Source organism: Bombyx mandarina, chromosome 10 (assembly GCF_030267445.1).
Source record: "Bombyx mandarina strain Sakado chromosome 10, ASM3026744v2".
NCBI classification, from domain to species: domain Eukaryota; kingdom Metazoa; phylum Arthropoda; class Insecta; order Lepidoptera; family Bombycidae; genus Bombyx; species Bombyx mandarina.
The window spans coordinates 5,943,009-5,967,070 of record NC_143217.1 but is presented as its reverse complement, the minus strand read 5'-3'; the positions used below and the strand labels follow the sequence as shown (position 1 = coordinate 5,967,070).

Below are 24,062 nucleotides of genomic sequence, written 5' to 3'. Positions count from 1 at the left end.
GGCGTCATCGCGCGCCTCTGCCCCCCGCACGCCGCAAGGTCAAGGCATGCTTATTGTTCCCGCTGTTGATGTCCACTACTGCTTACGCGCACACCAATACCTCTGATCGCAACAGTTGAGATCGGTGCGGCGCCACCGCTTGCATGACTTACCACTATGAGTTCGGCACGCGACTTTATCTTCACAGCTATCGATCACGCGATGTTGTTATTCCGCTACCACGGGAACGGCACTTCACCCAATCGCGTCACGCTATTTATTTCCACCCCCCCTTCGAAATTAACATCGATACGTGTCTCGTTTTACGAAAAAATATTGTCTATATGATAATTTCGATCAGATACTTATACAAGTCGCGACGGTGTCAATATACGTGTTGTTTTGTTGGGAGTTTGTATCGTTTGTAATGTTTTGCTATCGTACGCGACACTGAGCGAGCGACACGGCCACGCGAGCGGGATGCTGATAGCGCGAGAATTGCACGTGCACGAACTATGTACTGGTAAACATGATCTGTGTACTTTAAGTAAAGGCATAAAACTACATCGAACAAAACGAAACGTTTAGAGGAAAACGTTAGGAAATTACGAAACAATAAAGTCAAACAAACGTTTTCAGTCGTGAAACGATTCGAGCATGTTTCAGAGTCGGGTCAGTTTTTTAATTATTTCTTTATTTATTAACTAAAAGCCTCAATATCACGCGCGTGTAAACAATCATCTGGGATATTGCGTAACTATATTGAGCTTCTTGTGTAGAAGAAACGCAACGAAAAATGGAGCACGTCCGAGCTTTTAGTACGTAAATCAACCGTTGTTACACCGTATCGGAATTTAGGTTCGTTTTAGAAGAAATAAAAATCAGAACAGTAATGTTTACATGTAAATTGTGAGCAGAACACAAATCATCTTCATGTCGTTTCATTGTAACTAACTAAAGTATTGAACTCACATTTCTGTTTTTCTGTCAAATAACAATATACTTATATAAATGCCGCCTCCATGGTATCTGTTCTTTACACCAGTAATATGGATAATAATAAAAAATGTGACTATTAAATAAGATCCCATGTTTAAGGTAATCTATATATTAATTAATACGTGAAGCAAAAACTTTGTACCCTTCTTTACGAAAATTGCGCGGACGGAGCAGTATGAAATTTTCCACACTTATAGAAAATATAGAGAAGGAAGGCAAAATGCCAATAATTTATTTAAATTATGCATAAATAATACATTAAATCAATAAAAAAAAAATTCCACACACTACCGTGTATTTGACACACACACACGCTCACAGATAAATACTCTTTGTTTATTGTCAAACTTTTGTTATTGCTTAAAGTCTGTAGTCAAATTGAAAATAGATTAATATTGTTTATCTTTAATACTATTTGTCTATAGTGTAGTCTTGACGAAATCTGGGATTATAGAAGTAAAGTCTTTGACAATAGAACTATAATAATGTTCAAAATTATAATTTCAATTAATTATAGTCGAATTTCGACTACTGCGGTACCACTAGTCACTAATTATTCTGTGTGATAGACAGTCATCACGAGTAAATTAAATAATTAATTTGATCAATAGCTTCGATTATAATATTTTCTGTTCCTATTTTGTGAATTTCAAAGAAATAAATGCAATTTTTTTAATATTACTTTGTTGTTGAGTGGCTTTGACTAACCGCTCAATACGAGGTGGATGGATCGTGAGTTCGTCGAATCTGTTTAAGAATTAAAGAAAGATATATATTATGTATGTTGCAACCTAAAACGAACACTATACACATTTCATTATATTGAAGGACTCGCACGTAAGCTGATTACTGAATTAGTTGTAAATATTTGATAAGGGTGAGTCCCATTAGTATACCAGTTCCGAATGAAAGCTTTAGATAGTAAAAAGCTGAATTGAAGTCAGGTAAACAATTATTTACTCAAATTAATGTACAGACCAAAATCAAACGACTTAATGTGAGTTTAGGTAGGATTTTATAAATTTGCTAGCATCGGTTTGGCTTCACGAAGCTTAATCGCTATATATTAGATGTAAATAAAAGACACTAAATTTTTAATTTCATTTTTTTTTTCCCGATTGTTTTTAAGGGGTGCATTTCATTTCATATTCACTAACTGCATGTAATGTTACGTCCAAATTTACCACACCAGGTATGTATAGAGTAGTTAGAGTATAATTAATGCTCTTTACGATACGTCTGCGATGTACCTCCGAAGACTGGATGAGAATGGCACCACTGTGTCAAAACAAAAGTCACAGAAGGACGTTCTTAGACATTAGAAGTGAGATAAATACAATAACCGCTTAGTGCTAAATTATTTTTGATGGTGGAAGCGCGTGTTTGGAACTCGCAAGGGAACGTACCGGTACCCTTCATATTTGTGTCGTGATAAGTAATAGGTTTCGGTTTGAAGGGTGGGGCAGCCCGTGTATCTATACTCGAGACCTTAGATATTGTATCTCAAGGTGAGTGTCGCATTTATGTTGTAGATGTCTATGGGTTCCAGTAACCACTGAACACCAGATGGGCTGTGAGCTCGTCCACTCATCTAAGCAATAGAAAAAAATATAAAACTGGGACTTCGAACTCGTGTCTCAAGGTGAGCAAAGGCAATTACGTTGTTGATGTCAATTGTCTCCGGTGCGTGAGCGCATCTACCCATCTAAGCTATAAAAAAACTTGAAAAAGAAAATTCTAGAATTTTTTATTTTCTAAAATTACGCTAAATTTTAATTTTTTTATTGTTTTTCGTCTAGTTAGTTATTCGCAGTGGTTTATTGTTCATGTATTGAGGTATTATGGTGTGAATACGTCCTTGTTCTAATTTCCAAACGTAACGCAATAAAACAGGGACGGCGCCTGCTACAAAAATATCCGCTATTTACGGTTTCAAATGCGTTATGGTGTGTGTTTGCTTAAGATTCGTACGAACGTAACATTATTGGGATTGCTTTTTGTTCGGTATTAAATAAACTAGATAATGACCGAGCTTTGCTCGGCTTTTTTTTTTATAACGCCATCTTGTTGTGTCTTTAAAGCAGTAAAAATAGTATTATTATTCGCCAATAGATGTCGGGAAGAGTTGATTATTGAAAACATGAATAAAACAACATTTTCGGAAATTAAATCGTAGCTATATCGATTTATCGCCACCGAAATCCCCAGTATACTAAATTTTATGAAAATCGTTGGAGCCGTTTCCGAGATTCAGATTATATATATACAAGAATTGCTCGTTTAAAGGTATAAGATGTGTGTGTGTGTGTGCTTTTCCTACCTTTTCGCTGGTAGCCCAAAAGGCTATTCCAGTTACGGCCGGACGGGTAGGTGAGCTAACACTAGCCCTAGCAAGAGCAGTGCTTCACAGAATCTACCATCGGATTGGAATCGCGACCCACTGAGAAGATCCGGCGTGAGGTCAGCGATCAGTGGGCTTATAAATGTGTTTTCGAACTTTTACCGCGAAACATTACATAGCTCGTCACTTGTATCAAGTTGATAATTGTAAATAGATAGTAAATGTGAATATTACTAAGTATCAGTTGCAGCGTTCACTAAAGCGCGTCTAGATTGTGAGTTCTCTGTCGATTAATATATTTTAATGAAGAGCCGTTTTAGTCATTCCTGATATCTATACTAATATTATAAAGAAGAAAGATTTGTTTGTTAGTTTATATTGAATGGGCTCCGAAACTACTGAACCGATTTGAAAAATCCTTTCACTGTTTGGAAGCTACACTATTCCCGAGTGACATAAGGTATACATAATCTTTTTTGAAAAAAATAGGGATCCCTACTGAAACTCCCATAATGTAACCCAAGGTGTAAAAAAATTACCTAAAATATTATTTACATCGCGTGCCCTGCGAAAACTATTGATGATAGAATAAAATAATGTACTACGACTTTGTAGAACACATCATTGCTTACAAAAGTGTCGCGACAGCATATGTCTAACTATTATAGTTATTCCGCAATAATTGTGTTGTAAATGTTATTTTATTTAAAAAATAAAATAACGTCAAATACCTATCGTTGAAATTTTTGTTAAAGACCCGAGCGGAGCCGGAGCGGGCCGCTTGTCTAATAATAAAACAAAAAACTCAAGAAACGTGAAAAATATAACTTATCTATATTAATATTATATTTTAAAGCTGAAGAGTTTGTTTGTTTGAACGCGCTAATCTCAGGAACTACTTACTGGTCCGATTTGAAAAATTCTTTCAGTGTAAGATAGCCCATTTATTGAGGAAGGCTATAGGCCTATAGGTATATATAAAACATCCCGGTAAGACCAATACAAGTGGAGCACCAATAAAGAATGTTTCAAAATAGGGGCTTAAAGAGCTCCTTAACATTCTATATTTCAAAAATATTTTCACTTTCTACGTAAATGAGGTGGGGGGTAAAATTTAGCGTCATGCCAAAGTAACTATTTCACGAGGACCGAGTCGCGGGCAAAAGCTAGTTCTATCATATTTAACTTACAGTATCAGCGTCGCTTTCTTCGGTTGCAATGGCGATCTCTTTGTCCAGATGGTGCTCTGCATTGTCCAGCTCTCGTTCAAGGTCGGCAGCCTCGACATCATATTGCGGTGATATCTGCAATTCTTCTACATCAGATGAAGAACGATCATCCGACACTACGTGACGTGTCGGCACGTTTAGTACCAATGGTTGAAAATTTAGTCGACTTGCACCTGTGAATCAAAATTGAACTTTGCTTTAAATAATAATATAAATAAAGTAGGATAAAAATATTGGAACAAATTTAAGGGATAGCTTTCTGATATCCAAAATGAGAAATACCTATCATACTCCTTCCAATTTTTAATACAATTCAATAGTTTTTATTAATAATTGTATGCGTGTAGTTAGTTCTAATGGGGTAATCATTAGACCATAATTATTATTGCTATCAAAGTCTGATGTCATCAGAACTGTCATTTTGAATCGCATTTACAATCTAGTCATTAAACAATAAATAAATAACTTGTTCTCTTTGGCATATATTTATTCAGTATCTATATATTAATACGTGAAGCAAAAACTTTGTATCCCTTTTTACGAAAATTGCGCCGACGGAGGAGTATGAAATTTTCCACACTTATAGAGAATATAGAGAAGAAGTGCACAATGCTAATATTTTTTTCAAATAATGCATAAAAGATACATTAAATCAATAAAGAAAACACTACACACACTACATACCATGTACTTGACGCACACACACATGCGTACTATTTATTATCAAACTTTTGTTCTTGACGTATGTGGTCAAATTGAGAATAGATTAAATATTGTTTGTCTTTATTAATATTTTTTTATAGAGTAGCCTTGGCGAAATTTGTGATTATAAAAGTATAAAATACAATCATAATAGTGTACAAACTTACAATTCCAATTAATTATAGTCGAATTTCGACTACTGCGGGACCTCTAGTATTTATGAATAGCTGTATGGATAAGTAGGTATATATCCTATTGAATAACTACGAGTTCTTAATTCTAATCTTTCCATTAACATTGTGTTGTAAACATATTACGCAATATTGTGCTAAGTAGCCTTGCTACGCACTCTCAAATGAATGGTTGAATATATTATAAAAATTGACGCCCGCTGTGTTTCAATGCGTTTAATTTTATCTGAGCATATGTTTATTTCTTTATCAATATTGTACGGTCATTTAAAAGATACGCGAAGTAATATTTTTATACATTGACTTTGAAATACCTCTATCCATGATCTCGAATAATTCTTAAAAGTTCTCACCTTGGTTTCTCCTTCCCGATAGCTTCTTCATAGCGTCTCGAGTATTCTGCAGTGATTGTCTTGTATCTGACTTCATAGGTAACATGGAAATCTTTTGTAGACCGCTCCCGGGAAGCAGCGAAGCTACTACCTTTTTTGGTTCGTCTCTCTCAGGACTGCTTTTGTATTGACCAATCGAATCTTCCGCGTCAATATCAATGAAACAATCTTCAAACTGTTCGAAGTTCTCAAGGTCTGAATCCAATTCGGTCCTAGAGCCGAGGGCTTTAGGCCTATAAAATGAATCAGAATTCATTCTTCGGTCTGTTTGCTTTTGTTCTGGTGATGAGAAGCTTCTCATAACGTACCCCCTGTTCTGTGTAGGATCGGTTTCATTTTGCGAAGTCGGTGTAGAATAGCTTCTTGGAAGCATACTTCTGCATGGTGGTATCTTGCGCTGCTGCTGCTGATTTGTTCTTATCGATATAAGGCTCTTGCCTCGGCCTGTATGCGACGGAGCCGGATCTTTCCGCCGCATCATGAGAATCGGGTATATCGCACGTGTGAAATCTTAAGGTACCCACGATTAACTGATAAACTCAATAGCGAGATCAATAAAGAAACTTCACTGTGTGCTTTATGCGTGTCGAGTTCTAGAAGATTGGATTTCGTTATCGGATAACAAGGTTGAATGCAACGATATCCTATTTCGAACAACTTTTAACACGACTATCTTACAAGCGGCACTGAGTACGCTTGACAATACGAATGCGATCAGATTGATTCTGGCTCACCCACGCCCTCAGATCTTCGATAACATTAATGATTTAATCAGTGGTTCACGTTTTGTGGACGCCTATTAAGAGCCTGATCTGATTCATTCTTGATTTGAAGTCGTCGTGGCCTAACGGATAAGACGTCCGGTACATTCGTGTTTAGCGATGCATCGGTGTTCGAATCCCGCTGGCGGGTACCAATTTTTGTAATGAAATACGTACTCAACAAATGTTCACGATTGATTTCCACGGTGAAGGAATAACATCGTGTAATAGAAATGAAACCCGCAAAATTATAATTTGCGTAATTACTGGTGGTAGGACCTCTTGTGAGTCCGCACGGGTAGGTACCACCACCCTGCCTATTTCTGCCGTGAAGCAGTAATGCGTTTCGGTTTGAAGGGTGGGGCAGCCGTTGTAACTATAATTGAGACCTTAGAACTTATATCTCAAGGTGGGTGGCGCATTTACGTTGTAGATGTCTATGGGCTCCAGTAACCACTTAACACCAGGTGGGCTGTGAGCTCGTCCACTCATCTAAGCAATAAAAAAAAAAAAAAAAAAAAAAAAAAATTCAGTCACCAAGCCCACGTGCTATTGTCGTTCTACTTGTCCATATTGTGTCACTGGCGAAATTGAGTTTATTGTAAGAACCAACAATTCAATGCATTAATATCGCTGCTAATTTAAATCAATATCGCAACGGGACTCGATGTTTGAAATTTCATATCTCATTTGTACATCAACACATTTAGATCATTTCAGTATTTAAGTTTATTTCTGGGCACCGTGTAGACGTCAGCATAATGTCAGGAGTTAAGCATGCAAAATAATAAGACAGACAAGAGATCGTTGTTGATTGAAAAAAATAAAACTCAAGAAAATGGGAAAGCCATTGAAAAGGAAGAGATTCGCCAGCATATATTTAAACCTCACTACGTCGAATTGTAGCTAATACTTGTAATTTCTAGGCTCTGGTAACCACTTAATGTGAAATCAGAGCTTGCCTGGACCCTCGAAATTTTTAAATTTGTGTAATTACCACTGGTAGGGTTTAGCTCATTGCTTGGCGAGACCAGGTTGCTATCACCATGAGGCAGTTGGAATGATTTAAGAGTGGGACAGCTGAGAAGCAGTGGATTTCATTATCCGACATCATATCTCAAGGTTGGTGTCGTCACACATTGTAATGTCTTATCCAGTAATTACAAAAAAATATTGTAATAGATTTTATATTATTGTAATGAATACATTGGAATCATGGCTATTGTACTCTGAGAATTGATATGCATATTTGCTTCAGGCCAAAATTTTTGGTTGGAACCACCGTGGGCTAGGCAGGGCCATCGTCTGATTTGTCATCCTTGTCTTGTAGCAGTTTACATGTCTTTATGGATCTCCCTCCCGGGTTTTTAAGGAAATAGTTCGAGCTTCCGTCTTGCCAAAATAATTGTAATAGTAATTAATAGTAAAGTAGTAACATCAAATCTATGAAGTTGTCTCGGAAATCTAAATAATGTTATCAGAGACATCTATCAATGGATTGTGAAACTAAGGCCAGAGTGAAGACAAGATGGTGGCAAACTTAATTTCTGAGATGTACTTTTTCTTTGTTGGCAATAGATGGCGATAGGATAGCAAATTTAGGTGGCATGGCCTCTACTTCTAGCAAGTGTATTATCTTTCTCTTCTATCTACTCATATATTATTATACACTTAATATATTTGAGATATCTAGTATTGAATCGGTAACCAACCCTTGAATGAAAATTTCGGTCATTATGAAAAAAAATCAAATTTATTTATTTGTTAATAATATGTTGTTTTGGTAATTTTAACATTTTTAACATCTTATTTGTACAAGTAGAATAATTTTTGATGTTACAACAGAATAGCATAAATGCATAGTCAGCTGCTCAGCACAGCGCTGTTATGAAAGCAAAAGCAATGGTCGAGCTAATAAACCAGTCTCTAACTAGTTCGAGGAACATTCTATCTAGTTATATTGCATAATATGCACATACTTAGCTGTCTCGCCGATTTAATTGCAATTTTAAAGATTCAACAATAATAGGAACAAGATAAAATGTTGGAATTTGTCACGGTATTGAGTATGTGAGACACGGTATTAAAATTTGATAACTAATTGGAAAATACTGATGAAAATATCGTTTTTTTTTTTAATCGTCCTACGGTGAATCTGAATTCAATTCTATCTTTAGAGGGCCAAATAGAAAACGTTTTAGGTGTTTTTTTTAAATAAACAAAACGTCTGTATTTGTTAACCGACTTCAAAAAAACAAGGAGGTTCTCAATTCGACTGTATTTTTTTTGTATGTTTGTTATCTCACAACTTTTGACTGGGTGAATCGATTTTGATGATTCTTTTTTTATTAGAAAGCTGACGCTTTCCGTATGGTTCCATTTCAATTTAGTCCAGTTCTGATAGTGGTATCCATGAGAAAACCATATAAGTCTTAAATTTGTATTAAGTACGTGCGCGACAAATAGATGAATAACTCAATATCACGCCCGCCGATTTCGATGATTATTGTTTTTCGTGTATATTAATTTGTTTTGAAATATCTTATTTTTCTATTTGAAGTCGGTTTTTGTTAAAGCGTGTCTGTTTACAATTATTTATGTTACATAAATAAACTGAGTATCGAGTACACGCATCAGACATAAGTTAACCGGTTTCTGACGGAAGAATTTACAAAACCATTAATGTTACGGCGACACAGTTTTGTTGACAAACCAGGATATCTCTCGGTAGCTCGTCTCAGAAGTAGTGAAATCGCGGATCGTGTGTGTGACATCAAATTTTCAAAGCAAACTATAATGGCATATAAACCTGTTTTCTCCGCTGTCAAAATACTGTATGAAGCAGGCTTCTTAAACAACAGCAAGTTACAGTCAATTGGAGAGTCTGGGCCAGCGAAGACGCGCTCCGCTGCACATTTCCTTGTTAAATTTAGCGCGCGATGATTTTCACTTTTCATTGTATATATTGTTTAGTTTAATTAGTTTCGTGATTGTGAACTGGATATTGAAGATCGCGTGAGCCGTAAGTATTATAAGCTCTTAATGTACTCGGATAGGCTAGGCGGATAGGATATAAAACTAATACATATTTACATCGGATTTTTTTAAGGTTTAATTTATTTAGCCTTAGTCTTTTGAATATCATCAAAATGTTTTATATTGTACAGTAGCTATCTTATTTTATGGTAATTTATAATAAAAAAAAAGTAAAAGTACTTCACATTCTAAAGTGAAGAAAAAATATAATTTCCATTACGAAAAAAAATATAATTGAATATAGGGTAAAACACCCAGTAGTCAGCCTTTTAGTGGGATTCTTAACTTGATTCACCTGTATTTTTAAAAATAAAAGACTTTAAATGAAAAAATTTTTTTTTACAGAAAGTTTGTTTATTATTTTTACTAAAGAGATACAATTTTTTTTTTAATTTTGTTAGAATTATATAAAAAATCAATATTAAACAAAATATGGCACTTTTTACCGGTAGTCAGCCTCATTTCTCCACAAGTCAGCCATGTCTTACCCTATAGTCAGCCTTTTACTTATTATTGCACGTTGGACATACAAATTTTTTATTATAGACATTTTCATAGTCTTCATCTGCAAATATAGTACATTTTAAATGATACCACGCAGGACAATTGTCACAACCAATAATTTTTAAGTCGTTTATATCTGTGTCATTAGTCAATTCCTCTTCACACGAATCGCATCTTATTCTGTTTACTGTGCATGTCGTACTTTTCTTCCTACTTATACTTTTTTGGACATCAAAAACTTTTGAGCTTTCCGTTTTTGTAATTCTTCTTCCTTCTTTTGTCTTTTTTCTTCAGTCTTTTTTTAGCTTTCATTCTTTTCTGCTTTTTAATCAATATTTCGTTCTTTTTCTGTTCATGAACATGCTTCGACGCAGTTTATATCTTCTTGCGTATTAAATTCAGATGCTCCTGTTTCCTGGACTTCGTGACTTTGTTGCAAGACTTCAAAGTCTGTTATGAATTCGAAGTCATTTGAGGGTACTTCACTTTCGGTTAAATTAATGAAATTATTGTCCAATGTGCAATCCCCTATAATTGGCAAACTAACATGAAGAATTTCAACTGATTCTGACGCTATTTTTAGAATCAATAGAACTTGAGGTATCGATTTGGACGGCCTGGCTAATTGAATTTACTGTAGAATTTAGGCTTTCAGTACCGACCATATTCTTTGCTCTGTTTAAAACATCGATGGCGATTTTGATTCTCTTAACTCCGGATTTTGTTTAAGAAATGAGTTCCTTTTCTTCCCTGGCCTATTATTTACAAATGGGTTAGGTCTGTTTTCTTGGGAAATAATATTATGGACGGTATAAAGGACATCACATTTAAAGGGAAGCCACATTCTGCCAAAGCAATGCACCAGTCTTTCAAGGCAGTTTCTTCGTCTTTGGTAAGTACTAAGTCTGGTCCCATTTTACGAGGTGCTTCTGGGACTCTTAAATGCAGGTGATCTTGTAGAGTCCCTCGTGGTACGCTAAAAACTCGACTAGCTTCTCTAATCTTCATCCCGTTTCTGATCGCGGCCATAGCCTATGACAACTGCTCTTCTTTGTACTGGTGGATTGGTCGTTTCGACATTATGAAACTCTAGAATATAAGATTTTAACTTGATCCTTATTAAAATGCATTAAAGTTCAATATTACACAATAGAACTAACGGCCGACTACAGGAGTTAATAGTCCATTAGTCAGCCCTCAGCATATATTTTACTTTTATACACGGCTGACTACTGGTAAAATAATATTTTGGTCATCTAAGAGTTATATTCAATCCAAAACAAATAACAAGGACTATTCTCTGTGTTAATTTCAACGAATTCTAAGAAAATCGTAAAAAACCAGTAGTCAGCCCCTTGCTGCTGACTTCTGGATCAACCTTAACAAATCGTAACCCAGAAGTCGGCCCCCTAAATTGAAACGAAATAAACATATAAAATGCCTCTAATGCTTAATGTTATCGTAGAAAAAACATTATACAACAACATAACATAAAAATCTACCAGCAATTACAACAAATTCATAGAAAAACTTACCAAAACCTCGAACACGTTTCCTTACGAAAAAAATAGCAAAAGTGACACATCCTGTCCTTTCGTTGGCGGCAGTGGAAATGAACGAGTACAGAGGATCAACCTGTCACGCTATCGGTTCTTAGATGTGCACAGTAACCAACAAGAGAACATAGATTTCATTAAACGTTATTTCAATGGTGTAAGTCCATTTCAACACTATTTATACCAAAATAAAACCTATAAAGGCTGAGTACTGGTGCGGGGCTGACTTCTGGGGGTTTTACCCTATTTCTAGAATTTTTAAAAAGAAGAAATAACATAGTAATTATAATATAGAAATAAAATATAGTAAATGTAATAATTATTTATATTATTTTACTTAAATTATATTATCGTTGTCAGTGATCATACAAACTGTAAAGTATTCAAACCGTCAGAAATAATGTAAACGTTCTAATAAGCAAATGTGAAGTCTTTTGAAACGATATAGGAGTTATTATGAAACCAAGCCACTTGTTGATTCTTGATGCCTTATTGACATACTAAGATGTTCAGTTTTTAATTTCAACAAACCAGAACTGTTATTTTTAAATTAATTTTTCAGCTTCATTAAAATTAAGTGAATGGAATTTCGAACCAAATTCCGTGATTAAAAGAAGAAACCCGAGTCACCTAATTTTAATTTCTAATGTTGTCTGCTCCCTCAAGCCGCCAGCGTGAAGAAAATTGCCCTAAAAACATAATTGTACCTAGAGCTGAAATTACGTAATCTACGTAAAAAATTACGTCATATAGTTTTAAATGATTTCTAATTCATATAATAATTACCTAATGTTTTAATACCGCTCATAGCGAAGGTGGAAATAGATCGAAAAGCGTAAAGTTACTGTGTATTACTGTGTCGTCTTTTATGGAATCACTGGAATATGATTGTGTGGATTAAATCCTGTTGCTTTAGAAACTCATTAATTTCGCACGTACATAAAATATCCGCTAAGTATCTCATTAACTATATAGATGTTACACAATCATTTATTTTCCAATGCTAGGAAATCACAAGTCACGCTTTCTTCTTTTTTTTTATGGCTTTTGTTGCTTAAATTTAAGTACAACTTTGCCAAGGTCGGGTAGTGTAGGTATCAACATAATTATACAAAGACATTTACATTTACGGGCATGAATTGAAAATAGAGTATTTAGTTCACGCTTGGTCAAACCACATAATCGTGGTCTGCTTCGACGAGGCCAATGTTGAAATTTCCACTGACCTGTATTATTTGTGCAGCTTTTTCGTTCCAATGTATGATCTAGTCAATATATTTGTATAGACGGGTTAATAAGTACACGGCACACATCGTAATAAGTGATTACCGGAGCCCATAGCTATCTCAACGTCAATGCCACCGACCTTGAGACATGAGGTCTGAGTTTGTATTGTATGGTATGATGGCTGACCTACCCATCAAATCGAAACGCATTACTGCTTTTCGGTAGATATAACATGGTGGTATCTATCCGTGCGGGCACATAAGACGTCCTAGCAATGGTAATTATGCAATTTTCTTTTTTTTCCAAATTTGCTTTATTTACTAGACGATGTTAATCCTTCATCGTGGAAGTTAATCGTGAGCATGTGCTAATTACGTATTTTACTAGAAATAGTGTCGTTTGCTTGATGAATCTGAACATTGATATAGCCGTATCGCTCGAGAAGTTATCCTTATCCTTTAGGCCACGATGACTTCAGAATATACATACTCATTACTTGCTATTGTATGTGACTATTAAAGCAGTATTTTTTTATGTCTAGCTTCACAACCAATCAATGTATAATTAAGCATTAGTCTATCAATCAATAGCGCCTAGTAACATCGATATTGGCGTTGAATATAAACAACATAGAACATATGTACATATGTAGTTACATTAAAAATATAATCTACGAATGACGTTGATTAGATGTGTAAGGAAGTTACACTTTGCTCTGGTGGGCAGAAAAACGATCAGCCAACTTGATGTTAAGTGATATTTTTTTATTGCTTTGGTGGGTGGACTAGCTCACATCCCACCTGATGTTAAGTGGTTACTGGAGCCCATAGACATCTACAACGTAAATGCGCCACCCACCATGAGATATAAGGTCTCAGTATAGTTACAAGGGTTGCCCCACCCTTCACGGCACACGGCTTACTGCCTCACGACAGAAATAGGAACGTCGGTGGTATCTACCCGTGCGGACTCACAAGAAGCCCTACCACCAGTATCATCGCTCATAGATATTAAGCGATAATAGGCGTATAGCCGAGCCTCTGTCTGCCACGTATATATAACAATATAATTACGTTTAAAGTAGGTCATGCACTATCAAAAAAAGGATTCGTTTTATCCCATTAATTATCTGATATTGACAAAAAAATATTTCTTTCCAGATTGAGATAACGATGACGTCACAAATAAACGAATGGTATAAAGGCCGGAAAGTCCTTATCACCGGTTCCTCCGGGCTGATGGGCAAGGTCTTAATAGAGAAATTACTGTATAGCGTTCCGGATATAGGATGCGTGTACGCGCTGGTGCGGTCCAAGCGAGGAAAGAGCCCGGAATCACGCATCGAAGACATGTGGAAATTGCCTGTGAGATTCCGAAATAGCTCACTAATGAATAATTAATCCTTGTTCCACACGAACATAGAAAACCAATGCATTTTAATTACGCTAATATATAACATATTCGTGGACACTTTTTTTTTTAATTATGTAGTATAAGCCCGGTGATAATACCGTAAGGCAGTTTTTTTTTTCTTACTGCTCTGATAGCCTTTAACGGCTATTTCAGCTTCACCCTAACATGTAGGTGAACTAAGGTGGCTCAAACCGGAACTTTTGCTAGCACTGGCCCTAGCAAGAGCAGTGTTCTCAGAATCTACCACCGGATCGGAACGCGACCCACTGAGAATATCCGGTGAGAAACTCAGTGGGCTGTCTTTTTTTATTTTCATTGCTTAGGTGGATGGACGAGCTCACAGCCCACCTGGTGTTAAGTGGTTACTGGAGCCCATAGACATCTACAACGTAAATGCGCCACCCACCAGGAGATGTAAGTTTTAAGGTCTCAGTATAGTTACAACGGCTACCCCACCCTTCGAACCGAAACGCATTACTGCTTTACGGCGGAAATAGGCGGGGTGGTGGTACCTACCCGTGCAGACTCCCAAGAGGTCCTACCACCAGTGATTACGCAAATTATAATTTTGCGGGTTTGATTTTTATTACACGATGTTATTCTTTCACCGTGGAAGTTAATCGTGAACATTTGTTGAGTACGTATTTCATTAGAAAAATTGGTACCCGCCTGCGGGATTCGAACACCGGTGCATCGCTACACACGAATGCACCGGACGACTTATCCTTTAGGCCACGACGACTTATCTATGGGTTAATTCGCTCGTCGAGCCCTTCATCGTAAGCGACGGGTACGACGGGTTCGACGAGGACGGTGACCGGTGCTTGTGGTACCTAAAAGCACCGTTAATGGATCGGGAGGATCCGTAATGACGTGTTTTGGGCGACGTCGACTGTTTACCTTTCGGTCTACAGGATCGGGTGTGATAAGGCAATGCCGAGGTTGTTAATCTACCAATAACGCTAAGCTGCTATGTGTGCTATAAAAATGTAATAAACAAACATTACCTTCCTGAAATAATCCGGGCAAAATAAATCACTTCAATTCGCTCATGTTTCCAAATTAACGAATAATTTCAGGTTTTAAAAGTGTCATTTATTATCAATTGCAGCTTTTTACGAGAATAAGAGAAGAAAAGCCTCACGTGATGAAGAAGCTTGTAGCCGTCCCTGGCGACATAATCTGCGACAAACTAGGCATCGAAAAAACTAAACTAGAACAAATTTATAATGAGGTAATAATGTAAACTTATTATTTTTATTTTTTTATTGCTTAGATGGGTGCACGATATCACAGCCCACCTGGTGTTAAGTGGTTACTGGAGCCCATAGACATCTACAACGTAAATGCGCCACCCACCTTGAGATATAAGTTCTAAGGCCTTAAGTATAGTTACAACGGCTGCCCTACCCTTCAAACCGAAACGCACTACTGCTTCACGGCAGAAATAAGCAGGGCGGTGGTACCTACCCGCGCGGACTCCCAAGAGGTCCTACCACCAGTAATTACGCAAATTGTAATTTTGTGGGTTTGATATTTATTACACGATGTTATTTTTTCACCGTGGAAGTCAATCGTGAACACGAGTAATGTTGCATTTTAAAAAGACATGCGAATGTTATGTCAGTTGGAACTCGTTTATTGCGTTTTAAACTGCTTTCACTTATAACGTATGAAGAAATGATGCATGATAATGTGCGCGCGACAATATTATATCTTAATAGCTTAGCGTATTACGAGACGCAGAGATATACGGTGAATTTATTGAATAAAAAGAAAAATTCAATAAGCTCTCCCAGTAAGTGTCTAAAAGTAATTGTTTTTCATAACGCACTAGATAAATGAACTCAAAGCCCATCTGATGTTGACGTGATGAGCGCCACGATTCTTAGATATGAGACCGAAGACTCAATTCCATTGCCTGTCCAAGACTGTAAAGTACTACTGGTTGAGGGTACTTTAAGCCTATACGGGTAGTACAACCCAGTCTATTTCTGCCGCGATGCTGTCACGCGTTCTAATTTATCAATACACTTAAGACTTAGGTCTTATGTTCCAAGCTGAGTCTCGGAATTCACATTGTGACGTCAAAATTCAGACCCCGAATACCACATATTGTGATTAGGAATCGAAACCGGATCTCTAAGAACAAGATTATTGTAATAATTGGCGTAGTAATCGTCTTAAGCGGTCGTCTCGTTGGAACTGATACCCAGTTCAAAGATCTTTAGACATTTAGCATGAAATATCCGGAAATACACTCGTCTAGTCTCGTTTTTCCTTTAGCCAAACATAATAACAATTGATAAAATCCCAGCACTCTGTGTGGGAAAGATAAATATAGTGTTATATGTGTAAGAATAAAAAATAAAAATAAAAACAGTCTGGTTTTTGTCTCAGGTTTTTAAGTTGAGGTCGTGCGATTAATTAAAAAGACGTTTCGTCAAACCTCGTATTTAATTGAAATTATAAACTGCTTAATTCGTTTTGTAAAATAATATTGTTGAAGTCCAGACTCTTCTCATTGTCAACTGTGACGTAGGTGAGAACGTGACGCTAAACGAGGAGTATTACTTATTTTCTTTATCAATTTTTTTAGTTCTTTATTTTCAGTGTATTTGCTTATATGCTTTCCTTTAATATGCTTTAAATGCTTACTCGATTATACGTCATTTCGGATCCTCCCGATCCACTAACGGTGCTTTTAGGTACTTCAAACACCGGACATCGTTCTCGTCGAACCCGTCGCTTGCGACGGAGGGCTCGGCGAGTAAATTAACCCACAGACACAGCCCACTGAGTTTCTTGGCGGATCTTCTTAGAGCGTCGCGTTTCCGATCCGGTGGTAGATTCTGCGAAGAACTGCTCTTACTTGCTAGTGTTAGCAACGTCATCAGGTTTGAGCCCCATGAGCTCACCTACTCGTTCTGTAAATCTAGTATAACCACTCGGGGTTACTAGAGTAGATGCAAAAACAATAACTCGATTTTACGTTACACCTAGAGTAAAACATCAAGATAATCATGAACGTTATTGCCGCCGCCCAGCTTTAGACATAAGGTGGAAATATCAATGATAGTGTAATAGGGCTTTCACTCTATTATCATTGAAATGTTCGATATTTCACTAGGCTACTCACCCGAACAAGTCCCAAATGTCATCAGTAAAAGTAGACGGGGGCCTAGGGTAAGATAATCCGGGAGGGAGAAAGTAACGGACGAGAGAATCATTGCCACTATGGATGTTGATGACATTTAAAAAAAATACTACTTATATATTATAATAACAAATAATCCCAGTATACGAGAATTATAATGACCTGGAGATTTTCCTTCATTTTGTGTGTTCATTCTCTCATTTGTGTCGCCATTGACATATTCCTAAATGTGTGTATGACAACGCTACAAAACAAAAAAAAAAAAAAGTCGGTGGACAGACAAATTAGAAACATCTATTGAATGGCATTCGATCAATTATTATTATTATTACTATCATTAGTCGAAGCTCATAATACTGTATCGTAAAAAAATGACTATAATTCAATTATTATTGTTAATGACCAGCGATTTTGTTGCAGAATGTGTTTTGTTGCAGAATGTGTTTGTGCAAACATTTTTATTCATGAATAAATCTCAGTTTTTACCCACCAGTACAAAGATCATTTTGTGTTTTGTTCAGTACAAATATCTCTATATTTCGGTTATAAGCAAAAAAAGCCCAATTCAGAGAGTTTGCTGCTTGCGGAGTTTGGCATTATCAACAGAATGGTTTTAGTTAGCTCCCCCCGATAAGTCTAAAAAGGCCTAATTAATGACAATTTCCTCAAAACACATAATTGAAACCTGAGATGAAATGAAACTTTTTTTATGGCTTAGATGGGTGGACGAGCTCAAAGCCCACCTGGTGCTAAGTGGTTGCTGGAGCCCACAGACATCTACGACGTAAATGCGCCACCCACCTTGAGATATAAGTTCTAAGCTCTCAAGTAAAGTTACAGCGGCTACCCCACCCTTCAAACCGAAACGCATTACTGCTTCACGGCATAAATAGGCAAGGTGGTGGTACCTACACGTGCGGACTCACGACAGGTCCTACCACCGGTAATTACGCGAATTATAATTTTGCGTTTTGTTTGGTTTGTGTTATATAGTTGTGGGACCATCTTTTAAAACAATTTAGGAAACATTGCTCCTATATTATTATTCTTCAACAGGTTTCGGTAGTTTTCCATTTCGCTGCAAGCTTACGTTTAGAAGCGCCATTGAAGGAAGGCTTGGAAATGAACACAAAAGGCACGATGCGTGTTTTGGAATTATCCAAGAACATAAAAAACTTGGTCGCTTTCGTACATCTGTCGACGGCTTTCTGTTATCCAGATTATGAGCGATTGGCCGAAAAGGTGAGAAATTTTAGCGTCTTTTAATTTTTGTAGATAAAACGATGAAAACCTGGTACTAGACGCCCTATCTTTTGACTCCAAACCAGGGGCTCCCAAACTTATTTTGTCTACTGCACACTTTTTTCACCTACTTAAAAACCACTATAGAAGTTACAAATTGCCTCCCAAGCCTTTACACAACGCCCCTATTTTATTTCTGGGTCTCTTACCACCCCCTTTAGGCCTGCAACGCCCACAAGGGGGCGTTATCGCCCACTTTGGGAAAGGCTGGTCTAGACGTACATGCTCACGGCCCAGGGTTAATCATAGACGTGAAAGCCACCAGGTCCTTTAAGAAATAAAATCTAAGGTATAATTGTAAGTATAAGTGGTAATCTTATTTGTAAATTGTAACAGCTGTCCCAAAGTTTAAAAGAAATGTAAATTGTGTAATTTTTATTTTCAAGGTCCACGATCCTCCTACTGATCCCCAAAACGTACTTCAAGCGGCGAGTTGGCTCACCGAACAGCAGTTAAACATTCTCGCTCCTTCAATATACAAGAAGCACCCCAACTCTTACACGTATTCCAAAAGGCTGGCTGAAGCTCTTGTGAAAGAGAGCTACCCTCAACTACCGGCAGTTGTAGTTAGACCTAGCATAGGTATGATGTGGTAAACAATGATTTGTAATTTCCAATTAAAAAAATTAGGTAAGCAATGGCTTGGCTCTGCCCCTGACTTTGCTGATGTCCACGAGCGACGGTAACCTCTCACCATCAAGGGGACCGTATGGTCGTCTGCTTGCATGAGCAATAATCAATGTGACTAGGCTTACTGGTGGTAGGACCTCTTGTGAGTCCGCACGGGTAGGTACCACCACCCCGCCTGTTTCTGCCGTGAAGCAGTAATGCGCTTCGGTTTGAAGGGTGGGGTAACCGTTGTAACTATGCGTATGCGGTATGCATGGCGCATTTACGTTGTAGATGTCCATGGGCTCCAGTAACCAGTTATCAATAAAAAATCAACCTCAGTATAGACTATTAACCTTGAAAATCTCACATCTTAGTTTTTTTTTTTTTTATGGCTTAGATGGGTGGACGATCTCACAGCCCACCTGGTGTTAAGGGGTTGCTGGAGCCCATAGACATCTACAGCGTAAATGCGCCACCCACCTTGAGACATAAGTTCTAAGGTCTCAGGTATAGTTACAACGGCTGCCCTACCCTTCAAATCGAAACGCATTACTGCTTCACGGCAGAAATAAGCAGGGTGGTGGTACCTACCCGCGCGGACTTTCAAGAGGTCCTACCACCTGCCTTTGAGGTGTTTTTTTTTTTTTAATTCTATGTTTTTAATAACTAAAGTACGAAAAAATATTCGCCAACTGAAAGTACTTACTACATACCACCACAACATAGTCGCAACCGATTTACTTAAATCACTTCTGTTTAATTCCAGTGACACCCGCATACAAAGAGCCCATAGCAGGTTGGGTTGATAATCTAAACGGCCCCATTGGTTTGATGGTAGGCGCCGGGAAGGGCGTCATCCGCTCCATGCACTGCTACGGTCATTACCACGCCGAGGTCATACCGATAGACATCGCTATTAACGCCATTATAGTTATAAGCTACAAGATTGGAAATCAGTCTGAAAGGTACTTTTTACAAAGTGTAAGGGAAGTCGAGGAAGAAGATTTCCGACCAGAAAATCCAATAAAAAAATAGATAATAAATTTTAATAAATTTGAATTAAAAATAGTGTAAGAAAAAATTATTTTATTGTAAAAAAGCGCGGAGTGCTTTTCAGGATATTATTAAAATAACCCTTCTATTCATATCTGTTCATAAAATATTTATAACTACTTATACCATGCACCCCACGCTTTTCTACAATACAATCATTTTTCCTTACACTATTTTTAATTCAAATTTATTAAAATTTATTTTCTATTTTTTAGTTGGATATTTTATAAAAGCGTATTTTGTTAGTTTTTTTAAACTATTATTTATTATATAATTTGTTGTGCACGCAATGTATTACGCAAGAGTCAATGACCTCGTGAGTCGTGCGTACCAGCTACCTTCACTTTAACATAACGCGATCATCATTAATAACACGTGTTATTAATGATGATCGCGTGTGATCATGTTTAGTGGTCATTAAGACATGAATATTATTTATTTGTATAGGTACCGTGTAACTATTATTATTAGGATTTTGGGAGTAGTTTCTTAATACTTTACGTCAAATTCTTAGCTCTCTGATTTTCGCCAAATAAACTTAGAGCATGATGTCAGAGATGCGTTGGGTGCGGCTTGACCCCTATGTGTCTCACTTGAGCGCCGTTTTACCCAAAGCTCGGACGTATTGAGTGACATACCCGGCCTAGCGTTCCGAACGCTTTTGCGGAACTCAGCTGATTGCATCCACCTTTACTGTTTCTGCATTATACGAATAAAAATACATTTCAAACCTTTTCAATAGGAAAAAAAATATTAGTTAGTTAGTCAATAAATTGGTTGGTAGTTCTAATGACGATATTTACTTCAGACCTCCAGAAATTCCGACGTTCAACCTCACTACAGGAGACGACAGGAACACAACATGGAAGGAAGTTCTGGATATCGGTAAAGCGACCGTTCGAAAGTATCCCTTCGAAGGTCCCCTCTGGTATCCGAACGGCAACATCAGACATAATAAGTTCATACATGACTTGTGTGTGTTCTTCTACCATCTAGTTCCGGCGTATTTCATTGATTTTCTGATGTTTTTGTTCATGCAGAAACGATTGTGAGTTTTTTTTTCTATCTATTCTAGTAACCTCGATACTAGATTCACAGAAAGAGTAGGTGAGCTCACAGGGCTTTAAGCTGACGACATTGCTAACACTAGCTCTAGCAAGAGCAATGCTTCGCAGAATCTACCACCGGATCGAAAACGCGACCCACTGAGAAGATCCGGCGAGAAACTCAGTGGCCTGTGTCTGTGGGTTAATTTACTTGCCGAGCCCTTCGTCGCAAGCGGCGGGTTCGACATGAACGATGACCGGTGCTTGTGGTACCTAAAAGCACCGTTAGTAAATCGGGAGGATCCGAAATGACGTGCTTAGGGCGACGTCGACTGTTTACCATTCGGTCCACAGGATCGGGTATGTAGTTACCGGCGACCACGACGAGAGGGTTTTCGCGTCGTGCCGCTTTCTCGAAATGGCGCACTGATGCCGACTGTAAATACTTACTTAACATCGTGGAGATCCACGTTTCTCACGAACCACGGTATTCCGACGGCTATCCTGTAAAATCGGGATTAATGTTATCGCGATAAAAATCTTCCCTTATTTATAACTAGCTTTTAAAATAACGTAAATTCCATACAGATTTTAATCCCCTATTTTAACCCCTGTAGCCATTTTTCCGCATTAAAAACTAGTCTTTGTCCTTTCTTAGGCTCTCTACCAAGTTTCATTTAAATCGGTTCAGTAGCTTAGTCGTGATTGCGTAACGCACAGACAGACAGACTTACTTTCGCATTTATAATATTCGTAAGGATGTATGTATGATGATCGTTATTTTAATTTCAGTATGGTTCGGATTCAAAATAGGATTTCAGTAGGTCTAGAGGTGCTACAATATTTCACGACGCGCGAATGGTGGTTCGATACAGATAATTTCAAAGCTTTAGCTACAATATTGAATCCTGTTGATAAGGAAGTTTTTCCTATGGACCTCAGCGTCATTGAAGACGAGCCTTACATAGAGAGCTGTATGATCGGGGGCAAGCTGTATTGCATGAAAGAGAAGCTTGAGAATTTGCCTAAAGCAAGACTCCAGAATAATATGTAAGTAATCATAATTACCTGCTGCTTACTACTATGCTAACATATTAACACATTACTTATCGTCCCGCAATTTTAAATGGCATCTACTTACCCTACTAATCATAATCTTCTTTAATCAAATAAAAGCCTTACATAAATTAATTAAATTTATCTGTCATGTACACGTTTTTCTTCATAAGTTTAAATCACCTATTTATTTGTCTTCTATCAGGAACAGGTTTGCAATGCTGACCGCTTCGAACTGTGTTATTCTTTTTTGATAGTAATAGTCCATTCTGTCCATGCCTCGCTTTTGGTCGTGTCAGTTTTGCCCTCTAGCGCGTTGACACGTTTGTTGAAGTTGATCAAGTGATCGTTGAACCGTAACTCAAGGAAGGGCCTTCATTTTCCCCGTTCAGTAGATTTCCTCAAGACATTATCCAAATATCTTTAGCTATTAGTCCGAAGCATTCAAGAATTTACAAACAAAAATACTAACAGTGTTGGTCTCACTAATCCCAATTGTAATTTATCAATATATTGATTACAAACTGTTGACATCAAATATGGCGGTCGCGAATTTTTCAAACAAATCAAACAATCAATCGAAAACATGCTCGCTTATTTTAGCGACTTTACCTTATGAAAAACAATGGCAAGAACAATGTAGATTTTCTTACGTAACTCATGATTCATTGTATAATATAGCGCATATGAGCGTAAGAAATTCGTGTTCAATTTATTTATATATTATTATGTATTCCCTTTTCAGTCTCTACGTCTTGGATAAAATAGCATCAGTCTTTTTCTACTTGGTGCTGCTGTACTGGGTAGTACTGTATTGCGCACCGGTCCGCGAAGTATTATCTTATGGCGGTCCATTTGTTCGGTACCTACCTTTGGTGGGTAAAGCGGTTTTCAAAAATGAGCTCTAATTAATTAAAAATTATACTGGTGGTAGGACCTCTTGTGAGTCCGCACGGGTAGGTACCACCGCCCCGCCTATTTCTGCCGTGAAGCAGTAATGCGTTTCGGTTTGAAGGGTGGGGCAGCCGTTGTGACTTTACTGAGACCTTAGAACTATATCTCAAGGTGTGTGGCGCATTTACGTTGTAGATGTCTATGGGCTCCAGTAACCACTTAACACCGGGTGGGCTGTGAGCTCGTCTACACATCTAAGCAATAAAAAAAATATATATATTTTTTAATAACTACTATATTTAGGGACTAAAATTAACTTGAACTCATGAAATTTATTTTTCTACTATATTGAATTGGTGTGTTGATTGTCCTTGTATTAAATTTACTCTTTACTTTTAATAGATAAAACTTGTAAACTTGTAAAAATAAACTTTTTTCTAAAAATATTGTTTTTTATTTCAATTATATCTTAGATTTCAGTGCGAAATAAGTAAATATACATTATAAATATTTTTTTAGTAATACTTAAATGTTATGGGTATCAGGAATACATATAAAATATCAAATGCAACTGCAAAAAGAGGCATGCTGAGTCTGAGCCGAAAATGGAGG

The 24,062-nt window shown here is 37.2% G+C and overlaps 2 protein-coding genes and 1 long non-coding RNA gene across 7 annotated transcripts in view; 1 reads left to right on the top strand and 2 right to left on the bottom strand.

Annotated features, from left to right (window-relative positions):
* Positions 1-6,361, bottom strand: part of Sarm (sterile alpha and armadillo motif) — a 96,670-nt gene extending 90,309 nt beyond the window's left edge. For both annotated transcript variants that reach the window (XM_089730307.1, XM_089730308.1), the window contains exons 1-2: positions 5,795-6,361; positions 4,510-4,721 (exon numbers count right to left, since the gene is read on the bottom strand). In XM_089730307.1, coding sequence (XP_089586433.1) covers positions 4,510-4,721; positions 5,795-6,314 — 732 coding nt within the window. In that variant the 5' untranslated portion in view covers positions 6,315-6,361. The remainder of the gene's footprint in view (positions 1-4,509; positions 4,722-5,794) is intronic.
* On the top strand, positions 20-23,894 carry LOC114248733 (putative fatty acyl-CoA reductase CG5065). 4 transcript variants are annotated; one of them, XM_089730312.1, is made up of 9 exons: positions 20-38; positions 14,078-14,281; positions 15,442-15,564; positions 18,544-18,729; positions 19,176-19,371; positions 20,168-20,366; positions 21,263-21,502; positions 22,293-22,550; positions 23,302-23,894. In XM_089730312.1, the coding sequence occupies exons 2-9, from the start codon at positions 14,090-14,092 to the stop codon at positions 23,462-23,464; spliced, it is 1,557 nt and encodes a 518-aa protein (XP_089586438.1). In that variant the 5' UTR covers positions 20-38; positions 14,078-14,089; the 3' UTR covers positions 23,465-23,894. The 4 variants fall into 4 exon arrangements, with proteins under 4 accessions (XP_089586438.1, XP_089586437.1, XP_089586435.1 ...); XM_089730311.1 differs by lacking the exon at positions 20-38 and adding an exon at positions 276-502; XM_089730309.1 differs by lacking the exon at positions 20-38 and adding an exon at positions 584-651.
* Positions 9,872-12,154, bottom strand: LOC149502186 (uncharacterized). The gene is made up of 2 exons (XR_016323652.1): positions 11,670-12,154; positions 9,872-11,223 (listed from the first exon to the last, which is right to left on the bottom strand). It is a non-coding gene; the product is annotated as an uncharacterized LOC149502186 (long non-coding RNA).
* Positions 23,895-24,062: the final 168 nt, after the last annotated feature.